At 46.4% G+C, this 17,603-nt stretch overlaps 2 protein-coding genes across 6 annotated transcripts in view; one reads left to right on the top strand and one right to left on the bottom strand.

The window, feature by feature from the left end:
* Window positions 1–7,350: 7,350 nt before the first annotated feature.
* On the bottom strand, window positions 7,351–12,690 carry POLR2L (RNA polymerase II, I and III subunit L). 3 transcript variants are annotated; one of them, XM_066997993.1, is made up of 3 exons: window positions 12,589–12,690; window positions 11,554–11,661; window positions 7,351–7,761 (listed from the first exon to the last, which is right to left on the bottom strand). In XM_066997993.1, exons 2-3 carry the CDS (start codon window positions 11,646–11,648, stop codon window positions 7,653–7,655), a joined length of 204 nt encoding a protein of 67 aa, XP_066854094.1. In that variant the 5' UTR covers window positions 11,649–11,661; window positions 12,589–12,690; the 3' UTR covers window positions 7,351–7,652. The 3 variants fall into 3 exon arrangements, with proteins under 3 accessions (XP_066854094.1, XP_066854095.1, XP_066854096.1); XM_066997994.1 differs by having other exon boundaries at window positions 12,530–12,612; XM_066997995.1 differs by lacking the exon at window positions 12,589–12,690 and adding an exon at window positions 12,409–12,479.
* The window catches only part of TSPAN4 (tetraspanin 4), a 412,293-nt gene continuing 407,352 nt past the window's right edge, over window positions 12,663–17,603 (top strand). Inside the window, exons 1-2 of one of the 3 annotated variants that reach the window (XM_048058647.2) lie at window positions 14,589–14,699; window positions 15,288–15,475. The gene's annotated coding sequence lies outside the window, so the exon portion shown is untranslated. Of the gene's footprint in view, window positions 12,814–14,588; window positions 14,700–15,287; window positions 15,476–17,603 lie in introns of those variants that run through there. The other 2 variants (XM_066997986.1, XM_013174382.3) reach the window with 2 other exon arrangements.

Genomic DNA, 17,603 nt, shown 5'->3' with positions numbered 1-17,603 from the left:
AGTAGAAAAGAGAGAAATAACCAGCTTAAGTTTGTGATATTGTGGTAACCTCACATGCAATATGACTTCTCAGCTCTGACAGCAGAACTCCTTGGAAGTGAATCCACAGAAGGGACCGAAGGCCTGCAGCTCTGAGTCCATTTAGCTTATTACATTCAGGGTTTAGAATAAGTTTCAGATGTTTCAAATTGGGAATCCCAACATGTGGGGATGGTGGGAGGGAAGAAGGACGAGGCTCATTTATAAGCAGCCTCCAAGGAAGAAAGAGCTCTGCTGACAAAGTGTCTCCCAGAAGAGGTGCTCTGTTTTGTGAAAATCTGCCTTGGGCCTAGGTCTGGAAGCAGTAGGAGGTTGTTGGCCTCCTGGGCATGCTACAGTGGCAGGCAGTGAGGGCAAACGCTGCTGTCTTGGTGGATGTAACATGGCCACAGCCTCCAGGAAGACCCTTTGCCCAGGCAACACAGGGCCACCTTGGTCCTGGCTGGAGGCTCCAGCTTTGCTCCAGAGAACCTGAATTTACCCACAGGACCTGGCCTGAAGCAGCTTTGCCCATCTGTGGATTGAGTTAAGGGTAAAAGGGGTTTAACTGGCATGGGGCTGCACTACAGGCATCACTCTGTGCCTGCAGAGTGCAGGGACACTGGGCTGTCAGGAGCCCCCAGCTGTTCTGGCTGTGGCTCAGCCATTGAGAGCTGCGTCTTGAGATGTCTCCAGCTGTAGCTGAAATGGGAATTTCTCCATGCTGCTGCTGCTCCTAGCTACTGCAGCACACAGCGTTCCTTTTGTTCAGCAGCAGCCTGGGTAGCAGTAATGGAAGCTGCTGAGGTCAATGGCATTTGTTTCTCTTTATTTATTGCAAACAATTATTTATCAGTGGAATTTAATTATTACTTTTTTTTCCTGTCCTTTTAAAAATGTTGCTCGGTGGAGGAAAACAGCCATTTGTCTAGGCTGCATTTAATGCTGAGTGGGTCCAAACAGGGTGTGTGTTTGTGCACCTTCGCGTTGCTTTTGGAAAAAAAAATAAAAATCAAGTTAGTGAAGTGTGGAGCTGTAGGCCATCTCTGTAATGATCTGAAGCAGTCAACCCACTATAAACTTAATGCTTTCATTTATTAGCTCCTTCCTGGAGGAAGACCTCCTGGTCAAACTGCTATTGCTCCTTTAAAAAAGTAAAGTTCATAATTGCTTCAGCTGCACAGCTCATTACTGGGAAGGGCCTACAGCTGAGAGCAGCACTCATCTTCTTATTTTGTTTTTAAATTTTCAAGGTGAATTTAAGCAAAACCTCTAGTTATTCCTCCAGCCCAGACATTAGGTATTCCATTGCTGTGTATAAACTTATAAACTCAATTACAGAAGTGCCAAACTTCCACTTTCTTTGGAGACAGGAGGCTTGAGGGCTTTGCTGCATCACAAGCCATTATTGTGTTGATAAAGAGTTGGGCAGAGCCCTGGCAGTGGCCAATCAATACCTGCAAGTAGCTGAGGCTGCTCTGATTGCCATTTAGCCCATTTTTCCATTAAGCAGACTTTCTCCCTTTGCTTTCCCAGTACTGTCTAGGAAGGAGCATGCCTCCACGTAAACTGCCATAGGGAAGCCTCTTTTAAAAAGGGCAAAAAGAGGTAGTGGGAGGAAAACCCTTGGAGGCGGCTTTGGGTAAATAGCTGGAGATGGTTGGGCTTTGGCTGAGTTCTTGTACCTTCTGGATTGCTGGAGATCTCTGCTGATGCTGCTGATCTCTGGGTTGCTGCACAGCTCACGGCTTTCCATGATCAAAATGGAGTCCATGATTCCTGTGTTGGGCTCAGCCCACATTCAAGCAGCTCTTTTAAAAAGAAAATATTTAAACATATTCCATTAGGATTTGAGGCAGCACATAACAGGGGTCTTTGATAAGAGGGAGGCAAGAAGAAAGCAGGTATTGGGTGAGATTAGACTTCTTGCTGTTCGTTTCTGAAGGGCAGGATGAGTGTCATCTCAGAGGCAGGGAAACTGAGGCACCATACTGGTGGCAGGCTTGAGCACCAAATGCGTTCTTTTTAAGGCCTGTTTCTAAATACACAGCTTAAGGTGAAGTGGTTTTCTTTCTTTGAAAGACTTGAGCAACGACATGACACAGGAATGGGCAAAGCGAGTTCCTTTGCTGATGTGACCAGCTGGAGGAAGGCAAAGAGAACGTGGGATGGGATGGTCCCAAACAGCACCAGCACTGAAGGAAGGATTCCCATTGAGCTCCATGCACTTGGATCAGGTCTCCGGAGAGATGCTGGTGAGGACACTGACATTTATGTTAATCTCCGAAGTAATTAAATGCTTGTAGATAGCATGGTGGCGGTGAACCGAGTGCTAGAAAATGTGGCAAGCAGAAGCTTAAGAAATGTCAACAACTAACGGTGGGTGCTGAGCACGGCTGTCCTGCTGCTTGGCCTCAGTCCACAAAGGCACTATTTCCTTCGCTTTTTTAAAGCAGTTCGTTACTTTGAATGCTCCAATTAGATGTGCTTTTAAAAGAAGGAGGTCTGATTTCCAAATAGCGGGTATTCAGCATTTGTTCCTTCCATCTGCAAATCAAGCCTGTGGGATGGGGCATGGGTTAAATCAAAATCATTAATGCCTATGGAAAGTCTTGACCAGAGCCTTCGGGGCTTGCTTTGAAGTCTGTTGTTAACTGCTGTTTTCTTATGCTCCCCAAAGTATACATGCTTTTAGCTTTTTGTCAGCTGTTCCATGCCGTTCTTTGATCGCTATTTGTTCAGCTCCTGAAAGCAGAAAATTATGAACCCTTTTTATTAAAAACGCTTGCTTCGTGTTTGGGAGTGACAAATGAAGGACTGTTCTGCATGAATTTTCGAACTTGGCTGTTACAAGACTCGATGTTTGCAGCCTGTGGAGAACAGACGCATCAGGGAAGAAACAGGGGAAACTCGTGTGGTGCTCAGGGGCTGTGACCTCACCCCAGCTACGTGTGACCTACAAGCACACGGTGTAGGTCACCAAAGTACGTGACAGGCAAAATCTGGAAGACATGTTTGTGGAGTAGAAATAAGACTGAAGGTACCTAGCACTCTTTGCATGTCTTGGCTCTACATCTCCTGTATATTTCTGTAGGTGAGCATCAAGGAGAAACAAATGAGGGTTTGCTACTCCCACGTAAATGTCATGCTGTTTCCCAGCGCTAGCCTGAAGTGCAGCCACTTGCCCTGCAGCTCTCCCTGGGTGGCCAGAGTTGCTGAAGCCAAGGATAACTTCTTAACTCTTTTTGGTTTTTATGGTCTTATGCAGCCCCAGCACATGAGGCTGAGGTCTGCAGCAAGATCTGGAAGCTCTTTGAGTACCTAAGGCTTGGGCACCTCAAAGAGCGTTTCTTAGCAGAACTTAATAAAAACAAATTAATCCTGGACACTCAAGTGGTCTAAGGCACCGCATGCTACCGGGCCATTTGAAGTCACACTGAAGTTAATGAAAAGACTCCCACCGACTTCAGTGAGCAGCACATCAAACTACAAAGCACGGCAAAGCCAACATGCTCCTTCCCCTTGGTTTTCACATCTCTCTATTGCGCCGCTCCTATCGAACAATTAAAAGTACCTTCTCTCTGGCTGGAGAAGCTGAATAAAAATTGGATCTGAAAACAAAGCCACTCTGTCAACTACGGCACAAACATGTTGAAGTGGAAATTAAAGCTGTCCTCATCATCTGGCGAGTCAGAGCCAGGTGGGAACAACAGTTTGGAGATGTTTCATCGGAGGAGTGGCAGGAGTAAGAAAATGCTGCTAAGCTCAAATTGTACTCAGAGAAGGGACAAAGCAGAAGTGCTAGTTTCTTACTAGGGTCAGTACTGAAATTAGAAGATACTTGAAATTAAGCCACTTTTAATGACAAATAGGTTGTGGGGGTTTCTTCCCTTTCTTTTCCTTTCTTTTTTCTCCTTCCTTCGAGAGATTGTTTTTTTGCCTGTAGAGCTATTTGCAGGGAAAAGGGTAGCTTGTGTTCTGGATCCTCATAGTTTGTTACCACTAAAATGCAGATAGGTAGCTACACGGTAAGTTAGGCATCTCTATGGAAACTTACGTACAGCTACAGGGTTGTGCACTGGTGGTAATGACAGTTTTCAGAGCTTTTAGTTTTCATCATATAGACAAGAAGCGTATACAAGAACCCAGGCTCCGGTCCCTGATTCCAGGCTGCATCTGGGGAAGGGGCACGAGGAGAACAAAACCCCAGCATCCTTCTCAGTGCATCACTTGGGGGTGAGACCCTCAGGTTGTTTTTCAGAGCAAAACTCCTTTTGAAAGCTAAGGCTTGAGGCTCGTTATGGAGTACTGACATATTTCACTTCCCGCAGATGGACTCAGAATTATGATCAAGATTTACTGATTTCTTTTAAACTGTCATTTCAAGAAATGTAAAGCTTTCCAGGCATGCGAATCACCTGATGCTGGGACTCCAGGTAGAAGCAGGGATTTGGACCCGACAAATACAGGTTTCCCTGTAGTTTGACCTCATCTCACATCACATGCTGAGCTGGCACTACCCCATTATTTTTATGGGGTGGTGAGGTGTAAGTGTCCTGCCTGAGCCCCTTCCCGTGCCCCTCGGAGGCTGATATCTGGGTGACGGCAGTGCTCATGTTACACTGCAGCTTGTGCCTGCGTTCTTTTCCAACACCAAGTTAATGTGATCCCTACAACTGTCTGTCATAATCAAGTTGAGAAATTTCTAAAATGCTTTATATATAAAGTGAATAAGCAACTGCAGAAGTGGCTGCATATTCTGTATGATTTCTCACTCTCTTTTTTTGCTTCTGCCTATCTGTTGGTTCTGCTAAGGTCTCCTTTTTATAAAGATTCAGAGAAAGCCAGGTGCTTTTTTCTTTTTTTCCTTCCCTATGTATGTGCATGTCTCTTTTACATTAGCTTTAAAAAAATATGGTGGTTGTGAGCATGTTTAATAGCTGTTCTCACAGAGATCTGGCAGGTTAGGAAGCAGATCCAGTATGCTTATGTTATTAGCAGCTGCAGAAGCAAGCACGGGAGAAATGACAGTGGAAAGGGAATCACTTTCCTAGTTACCAAAAACAAGGGTGAAAGCTGGGATTTATAGAAATCCATTGAAAATTTCACTGACTTTTTTTTAATGGGATCTAAGCTCTATTTCTGCTCCTGACCCTCCCAAGGACAAAACTCCTGAGACAGCCTTTCATACGAACACGATAAACTGTATGGACACATCACAGAACGTTTTTTGGGCCTGTGCTGCATCTGCAAACTCCTGTGGAAAAGCTGCGATTCAGACAGGTCGTTGTGTGCTGTGTGGAGCAGCGTTAATGCTCGCCGTGACTTCGTCCTGCTACTCGTTCATGTTTGCTGCTCCTTGTGTAACAGCTGGTTGATGGAGTGATACCAGGCTGAGTGTCGCTGGCATCCACTGCGCCGCACTCTGAGAAACAGTAATGAGAGCAGCCAAGCTGCTTTTCCTTCTTCCTTTGAATTTCTGAATGAGGCCTGCTTTGTTTTTGTAAATTGCATCTTCATTACAGCATTTAAGAGCCGTAGCTGTTCTTATCAAATAACTTAACCTTGTGCTGGCATCTGCTTCGAAAAGAAACATGTCATTCTAAAGCAGAAAACCAGATTAGAAAATTGCTTTTGGAGCTAGAAACAAAGTACTGTCGGCGCTCTAATCCAGTCTTTTGGCACTGATGCTTGGCTGCCTCTGCTGAACGTGCCAGCCTGGGCTGCTGGGCTTTCTCAGCACAGCTCGCTGAGCGGACGCAGGTGAGAAGTGGTCCTGGCCTTTTGGGCTTGCCGTGAACGAGTCCATGCGTATCTCCATGTAACGCTCCACTGTAACAGAGAAAAGTGCCCTACAGGAGTTCGTTTGGGAAAGGTCATCTTACATTTCCCCTTTAAAAACTGCCCAAAAGAGAAATGAGAAGTTTTTGCCTTTTTTTTTTTTTAAGTGCATTTAGCTAGATAATACAGCAGTCATGCAGAACATAAGCTATCCGACAAACTGTGAAATGAATACTAGAATTAATTGCTTAATTCTCTTCGCATTAGGCTAAAGCATGTGGTTTTAAAATGTCTTCAATGAAGAACTGCTGAATATGGGAAAACTTATCTACTATCCCATTGTAATAAATTGAAAAGCAAGTTCAAGTGTAAAGATTGCTGGGGTGATAGCTATAGCCAAAGGCAAGCTGTCCTGTAACTTATTTTTTTGAGACAATCTAGTTTTAAGGTTTGCACATAGAAGTTTGACCCATTAAGCACACTAAATAGTATCCCTGGAAAGTTTTGTTAAGAACAGCTTCTTTGTAGTTCTTGAACTATGGAAAAGAATCCACAAAGATGCTTTTTACCCAGCAGCTGAAACTCAAGTGCCAAGAGCTTAACTGAACAGGCTGCAAGTTAAGGGATTATCACCTCTCCCAGCCTGCTATCTACGAGGCTGCTCTATGATCTGTCCTACATTTGCATCCAGGCAAACGCTGCATTTAAACAGAATCCTGAGCGTGCACAGGTGTAAGAATTGTCCTCCTGCACTTTGGCGTGAGGCTGGTGTGCCTGCCTGTGCACATGCTGGTGGGGATGACGCATTTTCTGGGTGTCAGACAACCTCATGAAACGTGGTCCAGCCTTCAGCTGACAGTGCAATAGAAAGGTGAGGAAAAAGGATCTTTTGGCAGGGCCGGTGCCTGCCTTGCAGCAGGTACCCTTCACAAGCCCTGCATATACAGCTGACCTCTCAGTGTTTCATTCTACCAGGAGTGCCCAGGGCCCACTTATTTTGGTGAGGCAGTCCCACGCTACATGCACAGCACAACGTGAAGCCAGCAATGCCACTAACAAGTGGGAAGCTCGCGTATCAGCTACAAAGCAGGTGCTCGGTGAGGTTTTGATCCCGTTCACACTAGCGTGTGTAAATTCTCCCATCCAATGCCTTCAGTGGGAATGCTCAGACACTTTACCACAGTAAAGAGCACTGCTCTTTTTTTTTTAACCATTTTTCTGTAATAGAACAGCAGTGTTTTATAAAAATTGGGGTAGAGACCACAAGCTGACCTCAGCTGCAGTGAAAAAGGAGCTCTGCAAGGTTCCAAGAGTAACGCTTCATTCTTAGCAAGCTTACCCGTTCTGCTGTTGGGACCCAGAACTTCAGTCTGTCTTTCTAACCCACCCTGACTGCATAGTGCGAAACGCTCGGTTTACTTACTAGTACTCCTGACCTCAAAGTGACCAGCACAGGTGGCGAGGTGAAAGCACACACACAACCCTACCCAGCAACTGTAGGAAGGCTACAGGGAAAGACCTTTAATTCCACATTTTACGTAGACAAATGACTGTATTTCATAAAACAAACATTTATTTTTGCTGGCAGAAGTATCTAAAAGTTCAGGAAAAAAAACACACCCTCAAAGCATTGATTTAAAAAGAAGCATTTGAACTTTTAATCTCCAAATCTTAAGTGGACTTCATCCTTCGTTTGTTTCCTTGGAAGAAGTTAGCGGTTTGGGGCAGCGAGCTAAACATCTCTCAGTGGTTGCACTACAGGTGGCTTGCATCTTTTAATGCCTGAAGTCCAGTTTCAAGCTTAGAATTAGAAATACGATACACATGGCTTGCAGCATAGCACATTTCTCGTCTCATTTCTCCAGGGGTGCATAATTCAAAAGCTTCTCAATCAGATCCACATGGGCTAGGAGCATTCTGCGGCAGCAGTACCTCTTCAAGCCAAGGGCATCCAGGGCATCTCTATTAACGAACAACAACAATAATAAAAAAAATATGAAATGAGTCAGAACCACTTGTAAATGTTCCTAAGCAACATACTGATTACTCTGAGCTTAGTCATAGAGGAAAACTTGTTTGCAGTTTAAACCAAGAAATTTAGCATGTGCTGTTAATGTTCTTTTCCATTTGCTGCTGTTGACAGGGTGTTTGCCTGTTCTCTGGCCTGCAGATGCACGTGATCTTCTGTAAAGATGGAACCTAGCTGAGACAACTCCCAGACTTTCAGAGGTAAGTCTGGAGAACTCCCACAGGGACAGAACTGTAATAGACCAGATCTTAAGAATTTCCTCTTCTGAACTAGTCCTCTAATGTGGGCATACTTGGTCATGGGAGCAAGGTTAAGTGAGATCCAAGTATTTTGGTTTTAGAAACAAGTCCCTGGTCTTCACAGTTGGAAAGAGACTTGAAATATGGCACATTTCTAACTCCAATTATTTAATTACAGTGACTTAGTTTTCCTCCTACAAACACCTTTTACAAACACCAGTCTGTAGAAAAAAGAAGAGCTGATCTGGTTAAAAATCTCATCGGTCAGGAGGCCTGAGTGTAGTAACGGGAGCGGTTCTGAAACATGTGAAGTCATTTCCACTCCCGACATCCTGGACAGTCCTTAATTACCTGTGCTGGCTATGACTGCTAGCTGTGTGGCAGAAGGCAGCAAAAAGGCACAAGACAGTCTCCTGACATGAGGAATAAGGAGTAGCATCTCTACGCATTGTTATCTGTGCTATTCTTAGCATCTAAAAGCATCATTACAACACATCTGCTCTGTGTAACGGAGGATGATACCTGCTTACTTCACAAGATACATTTGTGACCTAAGGGACTTTAAAAGGTTGACATAGATTAAACTAAAATAACTCAATGCAAACTAATCCTCATGGATGCTAATTCTGAGGAAGGATAAAAACCATTACAGATCCCATCTGAAATGGCATTCAGCTGTAGAATTTGCCCCCCACGTATACACAACTAAGGACACGCAGACCACTCAAGAATAAGTCTGCGTTTTACAGTCTTTCCATGTAATTCCCCCTGAGTGACTCCTCAAGATTCTTTCAGTTGGGTAGAAAATCCCTTTATGAGTCATCCTAGCCTAAACCACTGCACGTGTCTTCAATGGATGTCCCTACCAGACCTTTTATAGATGAGAGACGCTATCCAAGCTCTTTAGCACCAACCTATTAGCCAGAGAGCCAGTCTGACACTCCTTCAGCATTTAACATTCATGAAATGTGACTCAGCTGGGATCTTTAGATTTGTATCACGTAGCGCAACAATCCAGCATTTGACTAAAACAAATGAAATTTCCCAAAACTTGTAATTGTCCCATTGCAAGAAGCTGGTAGATGCTTTCCTAAAGTATTAACGACTGAAAGGAAGCTTCTGCACAAGCTGGACCGTGGTGAAAGGTTGTTTGGCTTCATGCAGTACGGCCTAACTGCACGGAGTAGAACTCCTGCAGCTTCCCTGATGATGTCAGTCAGCCCTCGGACCTGTCAGCGGCCTCTCAGGGGCTGAAACAACACGGCTTTCCATTTTAGTCCTGGCACTTGCCAAAGTTACTTAAGAGAAGTGTACGAGCAGTCTAATTTTAAGAAAAGAATGTTTATAAATAACATCACGTGATACTTAAACATTCCAAAACACTTGAGAACAAAACCATCTGATGTCTGTTGATACCTAAGTTTTAAGAGCTAACTGCGTCTGGAAGTTCAGAACTTTCCAGAGATGCGGAATACCAACATGAACAGAAACTTTAGAAGTCATGCTATAAATTTCAGCTGAAACACTACCAACACTTCAGTTGTTTTTCCCTTCTTCTCTAGCTTCCAAGTACTGAGGGAAAAAAAGCAACTTAAAGGGACAAACAGAGAGGTGTGGTTTTTTTAACCGCAAACTGATTGGCTAAGTTTATTTCTTTGATTTTGTCCACTTATTTTTTAAGCTTATAATTAATGGTGATTCTAATGCTGCACTGTAACATTTTAATGGTTCATCATCTGCTGAGCTCTGCTTCTGATTTCACAATACCAGAACTGCATTAGCTCAAATACTCCCCCCAGAATTACACCCGTGACCACAGCAATTGTTTTTGAGGTAAGCATTTAGAAGTAAGAATGGACTTCTTCCAATGGTCCCTACACAAACGCAGAGGAATGCTGAAGATAGGAAAAATATATTAAAAGGTAATTGGAAAGTAAGAAGTCACAAGTGGTACCAGAAAAGCTCGGATAAACTTCAGCATTACTGCGAGATGATTTGCAACCTGTCATGTTTTAATGCTTTTAACTACGTAAAGGAAAGACAACAAAAGACTGGTGGAGGAACTCAGTTCTAAGGCCGGTTTTGTTCAACGTTTTAGCAATGACCTGGCTGCGGAGTGCATCCTCAGCAAGTTCACTGATGGCAGTAAACTTCGAGGTGCTGTTGCCTCCCTGGAGGGAAGAGAGCCCTTGCAGAGCGATCTACGTAGATCGGAGCATTAGACAATGAGAAACGGCGTGAAATCCAGCAGAGGTAAGTGCTGGGTGCTGCAGGCGGGACGAAGCGATGCCGCACGTGGGTACCCACTGGGGCACTGGCATCTTCTCCCTGCTCTCTTCTGCCGTGATTTTCACTGGACAGTTTTTAATGAAACATATAAGCGGTGACGGGGACAAGGCATCTTTCCCTCTGCAAAGCCCATACAAAGATTAATCATAACTTCCTACAAGTTTAGAAGAGGCTTAAACCTCAAAGCTTTTCTTCTCTTCTCGTTCTGTGCTTCAGTGTCTAACATAGGACTCTGTTTTGTCAAAAGCCACAAGAACGTTTTCAAGATTTAGAGAAAAGGCAGTGAAATCTGTGTTTATGCACATTCTGTAATTCGATACACTACACTTACCCATTTAAAAAACCTGTTAGTGACCTTAGCCATGTGAACACAAAACAAATACTCTTTTAATTCTACTTAATAGTTTCAACATGATTTTGGGAAGTCACTCAGACTTCTGCCATGTTTTTTTTTCCACTGTTTTGATTTGCAGTTTTTTTCTTCATACTTAAACTTAATGACAGTGTAAATATTGCTCAAAAACTACCTTCCACAGACCCGTCAGATGCAGTCCCAGCACTGCCAGACCCTCCCTGAACTATTAAAAGATAATTTGGGTCATGCAAAGCCCACGTGGACTTCTTAAAATAGAGATGTTAGGGTATTTAGGGCAGTCAAATTAAACAGGGGCTCCTTCCCCAGCACAAACCAGTGCTTTGAAATAAGGCTAAAAATCCTGGAGTAGCAAATATGAAATGCTTATAGGAAAACCTAAAAGGGGGCATACACCATGAGCAGTATTAGATGATACTTACAATTGCCACTTTCTCTTTCCCTCTCCTTTAAAAAGAACTAAGAAAAAGTGATCCCACCATAACGTGTTGGTGGTAAAGCTGACCATGTTGCTCCTTTCTTCCTTTAACCTTCCCTAAGAGGTGAATAATTGAGGGCGTGGAGTTCTTTGAGGCTTCGGGTGCAGAGGTTACGCTTGGCAAATCCCCTATTACCACCCAGACGCGTTCCCTAGGGACCTGACTGCTTTTTTCCCCCCCGTTATCGGGTCTGACCCGTGGTTACCTGGTCAGGCTCAGCCTGTGTCTGCAGCTCTTGCTGTTTCACAGCCTTTTGGCGGTGCCATGGCACTGCAGACGGGCGAGCACCGAGCCCCCAGGCGCACCCCCCAGCACCCTTGGGTGCCCCCCAGCACCCCCACGCACCCCTCGGTGTACTCGGCCTGCAGCAGGCCCAGGTATGCCTCCCACTTGTTCCCGACGATCTTCCCGCACGTGAAGCACCTGACAGGGATGATCATCTCTGCTCGGCACCTAGAAGGGATTAAAAGACACACACAAAAAATTTAAATAAATAAAAAAAAACACAACAAAACCTTAAAAAAACTGACACACAAGAAAAATTAAAAAAAAAAACAAACAAACACAACAAAATCTTAAAAAAGAAACACACACAAAAACCTTAAAAAGCCCCCCAACACAAACAAAAAGGTTAAAAAACCAAAACGCAAAAACCTTTAAACAGATTTAAAAAGCCCTAAAACATTAAAAAAAACCTTAAAACCTTAAAAAAGCCCTAAAACCTTAAAAAAAAAACACTTAAAAAGCCCTAAAACCTTAAAAAAACTAAAACCCAAAAAACCCAACCCCTCCAAAAAACTAAAACCCAAAAAACGCTAACCACCCCAAACTAAGCCCCCCAAAAGTTAACCCCCCCAAAAAACCCTAACTCTCCCCCTCAAAAAACTAACCCCCCCAAAATACCTAAAACCCCTCAAAAAAAACCTACCCCCCCAAAAAAAAACCCTAAAAGGTTAATAAAACCCTAAAACCTTAAAAAAAAACACTCAAAACCTTTAAAAAAAAAAGCCCTAAAACCTTTTAAAAAAACAAACCCTAGAAGCTTAAAAAAAAAACCCTAAAACCTTAAAAAAGAAAAGCCCTAAAACCTTAAAAAAAAAACTAAAACCCTAAAAAAAAATAAATCGCTAAAACCTTGAAAAAAAAAAACAACACAAAACCTTAACAAAGCCCTAAAAGCTTTCAAACAGAAGCCCCCACCCCCCGTTCCGCCTGCCGGGCCTGGCGCTGGGGGCCTCCCGGCAGCCCAGGCCGGTGCCGGGGTTCCCGGGTCCCCCCCGATCCCCCCAGGTTCCCCCCCCGGCCCCGTCCCGGTGCCCGCCTCGCCGCCCCCCTCCCGGCGCGCTCCTCGAGGGCAGCGACGGGGGGCGCTGGGCTCACCGCCGCCGCCACGCGGGGAGGGAGGGGCGGGCTGGCGGCGCCCGCCCGTACGGCGCCCCGCGAGGGTCACAAGAGCCGGCGAGCGGGGCGGGCTCGTGAGCGCCTTTCGCGTGTGCGGCGCCGGGGCGCTCGGAGCGCCGCCACAGCGACACCGCCAGCAGCGGGGGGACGGCCGCCGTGCGCCGCCCGGGGAGCGGCCACTTGTTGCGCTCCCGCGCGGCCCAGGTACCGGGGCGGCGCTGGGGAGAGGCACGGGGGGCTGGGGGGGGGCGATGTGGGGTGGGAGTTGGGGTTTGGGGTCCCGGGGCGGGGGGGCTGGGGTCCCGAGGGAGGGAGTTATGGGGTCCCCAAGGGGGATTTGGGGTCCTGAAGAGGGGTTTTGGGGTCTTGAGAGGGGGGATTTGGGGTCTTGAGAGGGGATTTGGGGTCTTGAGGGGGGATTTGGGATCCCGAGGAAGGGGTTTGGGGTCCCGGCTGTCTCCCCTGGGGCTGTGCGTTGGGGTCCCAAAGGCCGGGGACCCAAAGGAGGGGTCCCCACGTTGTGGGGCAAGAGGGGCGGCGAGAGCACAGCACCAGGACCAGCACCAGCACCAGGAGCAGCCGTCTCGGGCGCCGTCCGCCCGCCCGCAGCCAAGGGATGCCTGCCGCGATGCTCCCAAACTTGGCGGGGCCGCGGGGCTGCTCGGCGGACCCCGCGCTGGAGCACGAAGCCCCCCGGCGCTGCCTGGCTCTCGCAGCGCCGCGTGTCCTCGGGCAGAGCTGACATTCCCCCAAAGTGCTTTATTTTCCTGAGTTAACGCAGCGCACGGAGCCTTCGCCGTCAGGCAGCTAAATTATCGCGTCCTAATGCCCGGCTCACGCTAATCCGTCTCCCCTGACTGCTCGGCTTTTGAGGAGCTGGAGGATCGACCCTCCGCGCGGAAACATCAGCCCCAACTCGAACCGTAAAGGAGCAAATAGTTTCCTTTTGACAGCTGAGGGCTTGGGGTTGTTCAAAGGCGTTTGTGCAACTCCGGTCGCTAATGAAAAGACGGTAATTTTTGCAGTCCCGGGAACAATTACGCTCGGCTGCGAAGGGAGCAAAATGACTTGGCGTGGAGGGTAGATGAACCTCCTGCGATCTGTAGATTATTATCATTATTGTTACTTTAGACCAGCGGGAGCCAAACCGTCTTTTCTTTTCCTCCTTTGATTTCTTTTTTTTTGGGGGATTGAGAATTCGGAGGCTGTGCTTTGATGCATTTTCAGCACCAGGGCTCCGAAGTAATTTTCATGTTGAGCTGTGCAGTGAAAGGCATTTGTATTTGGAGCCAGGGATTTGCAAGTGGGAGTGAGAAAGAGGGGCTGTCACAGGGGCTTCGTGGCAGAGCCGTGTCGTTAGATCGAGGTCAGCATCTTACAGCTGCCTGGTGCAAACGTGCCTCTCTGTTTCTTAAAAACAAAAGTGAATTTTAACTTTCAGACCTAGTTCTCGCATGCAACTTTGCATCTTTTTTTTTTTTTTGGAGGGAACTTAGCGCTGCTGTTCTCAGAGCATATGAATTTATGTCCTTTCTAGATAACCTGCTTCGACTCGGTGATGGGTTTAATGACCTGATAGGTCTTTCCTGGCCACGGTTTCTTTGATCCTAAAAAATGTAAGGATTTTTATGGTCTGTGACCTGGAGAGAGTGCTGCATACCGAGAACATTCTCTGCTCAACTTCATGTATTCTCTGCTTAATCTGACCATTTGCCAAACCACAGAAGTCTGCTTGTTTTGGGGGGTGGGGGGGGAACTGTGCACACGTGTGGCTGTTAATGATCCCAGTGGTGTTTGGTGGGCTGCAGCTAACACCAATTAGGGTGATCGCTTTTGCTGCTTTGTCAGGAGTGAGCCCTGGTTTGTAGCAACTCCTTTTTTGCAGGTGAGCTGGGTGCTGCTGATACTCAGCTGTTGCAGTTTGGTACTTAGCAAATTTAGGTCTCTTAAGCCTCCTTCTGAAGAGGAAGGGAACCTGGAAGAACGGGAGGATGAGGTCTCTTTAGGCATCCCCCTGGAGAAGAGCAGGGACGGTAGCAGTTGGTGTTACCCCTAATCCCAGAACTGCATGGATCTTCCTTACGGTGTCTGTAAGTTCTCATCCCCTTTTTGGTCTCTTGCTGCGTTGAGCAAGCAGCAGTCCCCAGACCTGTGATTCTTCAGGCTCCCAGACAGTAGTGGGGGAGCCGGGGGGGGGCTCCTCAGCGCTGAGCAGAAGAGCCTTGCCTAGAGCTAGCTGAGCTGGAGGTCTGCACGCTGCTTTTCTGACGTGCTTCTGCCTTGTGAGGCTTTGTTGTGGGGCGCTGCAGATAATTTGTCCCGCTTCTCGGTTAATGCTGCGCAGGCTTTCTTCCTGTGATGTGGACAACTTTTGAAAGCCCCTGGTATTCTGCCCCACCATCGCTCAGCGTTAGCGTTTTGGGGGGGGGCACTCAGTTGTACAAAATGCAGCTGGGCATGGCTGTTCTACGGCACTCTCAGCACTGAAATCCCAGGCTTGTGACCAAGGAGTATGTCATGTCCTCCTCCCTATTCTGCCATCCACAAGATGTCAGGGAAAATATTACTGCTTGTTTAAAAAACAAAACAAAACCGCAAAACCACATGCAACGTGTCTTCCCCCCCCACCCCACTGGAATGACCTGAGTGACTGAACTAATCTTAAAATACTTCTGTAGTTCTGAGTGGCCGTACGACTTCCTGCTCCTCGCGTTGGCAGACTGTGTCTTTCCTGACCTTGTTGCTGGAACTGGGGCTGTAGGAAGAAGTCGTGGGATCTCTGCGTTTGGACTGGTAGCGTGAGAAACCGGTGGCGTCTGGCTGAGAACTGGTTTTGGTTGTATTCTGTGGGCTGCGCTTGGTCAAGGTGAGGTATGCACCCTCTCTGGTTTCTGCTTTTCACCTGCAATTGTTTCTGTCCTTCTGGCTTTGTTTCTGCAGCGGTGCACTGAAGCCTTGGGTCTTCTGCGACCTGACTTGCCTGTTAGGTAGCAGTCGTGTTCAAGGACAATGAATTGCTGTTTAAATCGAAGACTTTTCAGAAGAAACTTTCAGTGAAAGAACGTTTTTTGTGCTGTAGATGTTGACTTTCAACTTCCTAGAAATCTGTGTGTAGCTCTGCTGGCTCGATTTGGAGCTAAGAGCTCTGTTTCCTGTCTCTTGCCGGGGTCACTTGGAGAAGGAATGTTATCAGTTCCCCTTCCGTCTCTGACTAACGCACCAGAACCGCGTGTCTGATCGCAGAAGTCAGCGCTATCACGTTGGTTTGGTGTCGTACTCCACACGTTACAGTGAGCTGGAGTGGAAAAATGCTTTAAAAAAAAATAAATTATAAAAAATCCTTGCGTGAATGTTGAAATGAGTGATGAAGTTGGGCGTTCATTAGTCAGGAGCTGAAATGTGGCACGGAAAACTTAATGAATAAATACTTAGTAGTGGAGAGCCACAGGGAGATGGAATATTTATTTAATAAATAAATAAAAAAGCAAGATGAGGCTTGGCTGGGCTGCTGTTTTCTCAGCCATGTTCTCTGCTCCAAACCTACCAAATCCAGGTTTACGGTTGGACTTCCTCTAGCCCAGGTTAACAACCCAAAATTGTCACTCATCCTGTTCCATGCTAGGAAAAGGGGCTCCTGCTGGCACTAGCCGCAGTGGCTCTGGAAGGAATTCCCTTCTTTCCTGTAAAGCTTCCAGGATCACAGAGCAAAGCCTAAGCTGGAACCTCTTTGTTTTGCCCTTGAATTGGTGAGTGGGTGGCTTTCTGTCCCTGTGTCCTCCCCCTGCTGCCTTGATTGGAGATGGCTTCGTGTGCGATGATGGAGAGGTAGAGAAAGCCACGGGGGAGAGGCAGGGAGGACGGAAGGAGGAAAGAGTCGTCTGCTCGGTACAGCTTCGTGTTGTTCAGTTGCTCCATATGCTGTTTAATAGCTGCTCAGGCCCCCGGATTTAGCGAAACAAATAGAGAAGCTGCTAAGCAAGTGAGAACGAGGAGAACCATCCCTAAGCCGGGGATGTGACTGCAGCTTCACGGTAATACCAGGCAAGCCTGATGGTGCTGATTTCATTAAAAGCAACATTCAGGGCCTCAAAGCAGGGTTTAATACTACTGTATATATTTTTTTTAAATATGCTGACCTTATCTGGTAAGCCTGTAATATTTGTTGCAATGAAGAGCAGCTGCTGCATAAATACATATATAATATCAGTTGCCAATTCCGAAAGCTGTGCTGAGACCGTGACTTGTTTGAAGTGGGGTTGCTATTAAAAGGCAGGTGGCAGGATGTTTATTTTACACCTTGTTAATTGCTTGTTTTTCCTGCTGTAATTGGCTTCCTAATGGGGGCAGAATGCTCTTGGTTTTGCACACAAAGCTTCATTACTGACAACCGATGGAAAGGATTCGGAGGGTGGGATTTGTATGAAACATATATATTGAGTAACAGATGTCTCTGCTAAACAGAGTGTACGAGGAAGTCCCATAGATGCATCCAAAAATGCAAATGCTATTCCATAAAGTGATTTAAGGTGTCCTTGGGTTGGATGTGAGGCTCGCTGCCTGTTACTGGGGAAGGGGGGCGGAGGCAGTGCTCAGTGTCACTGGCCAGGAGCGGGGTGCTGCGATGGTGCTGGGGGCTCCCGGTGGCATGCATGGACTTGGGAAAATATCCTTAAGGATCTATGTGGCGTGCCTTAGAGGCTGCCTAATAAGCTCTTGTATCTGTAGATGTTGCTGAAGTTGGTGGGTGGGTGTCATTGTAGGGGTGTGCACGTATATATATGTGAGTATCTAATGTATATATGTATAAAATGAATATTGAAAAGGTAAGATAGCGCTTCTAAGAAATGCCTTGCCATCCATAGCCCCCCGCCTCCCTCTTTCTTCCTGGTAAGAATGCAGTTGGGTTGGAGGAGGACGGATGCTTCCTCAGAGGCCGGTATATAACTGGTTTAGGACTGGTTTTAGTGGTCATGGTTGTTCTCAGCAAGGTCGCA

Source organism: Anser cygnoides, chromosome 5 (assembly GCF_040182565.1).
Source record: "Anser cygnoides isolate HZ-2024a breed goose chromosome 5, Taihu_goose_T2T_genome, whole genome shotgun sequence".
NCBI lineage: Eukaryota > Metazoa > Chordata > Aves > Anseriformes > Anatidae > Anser > Anser cygnoides.
Note: the sequence above shows the minus strand (reverse complement) of the source record. Positions and strands in the feature narration are given on the sequence as shown.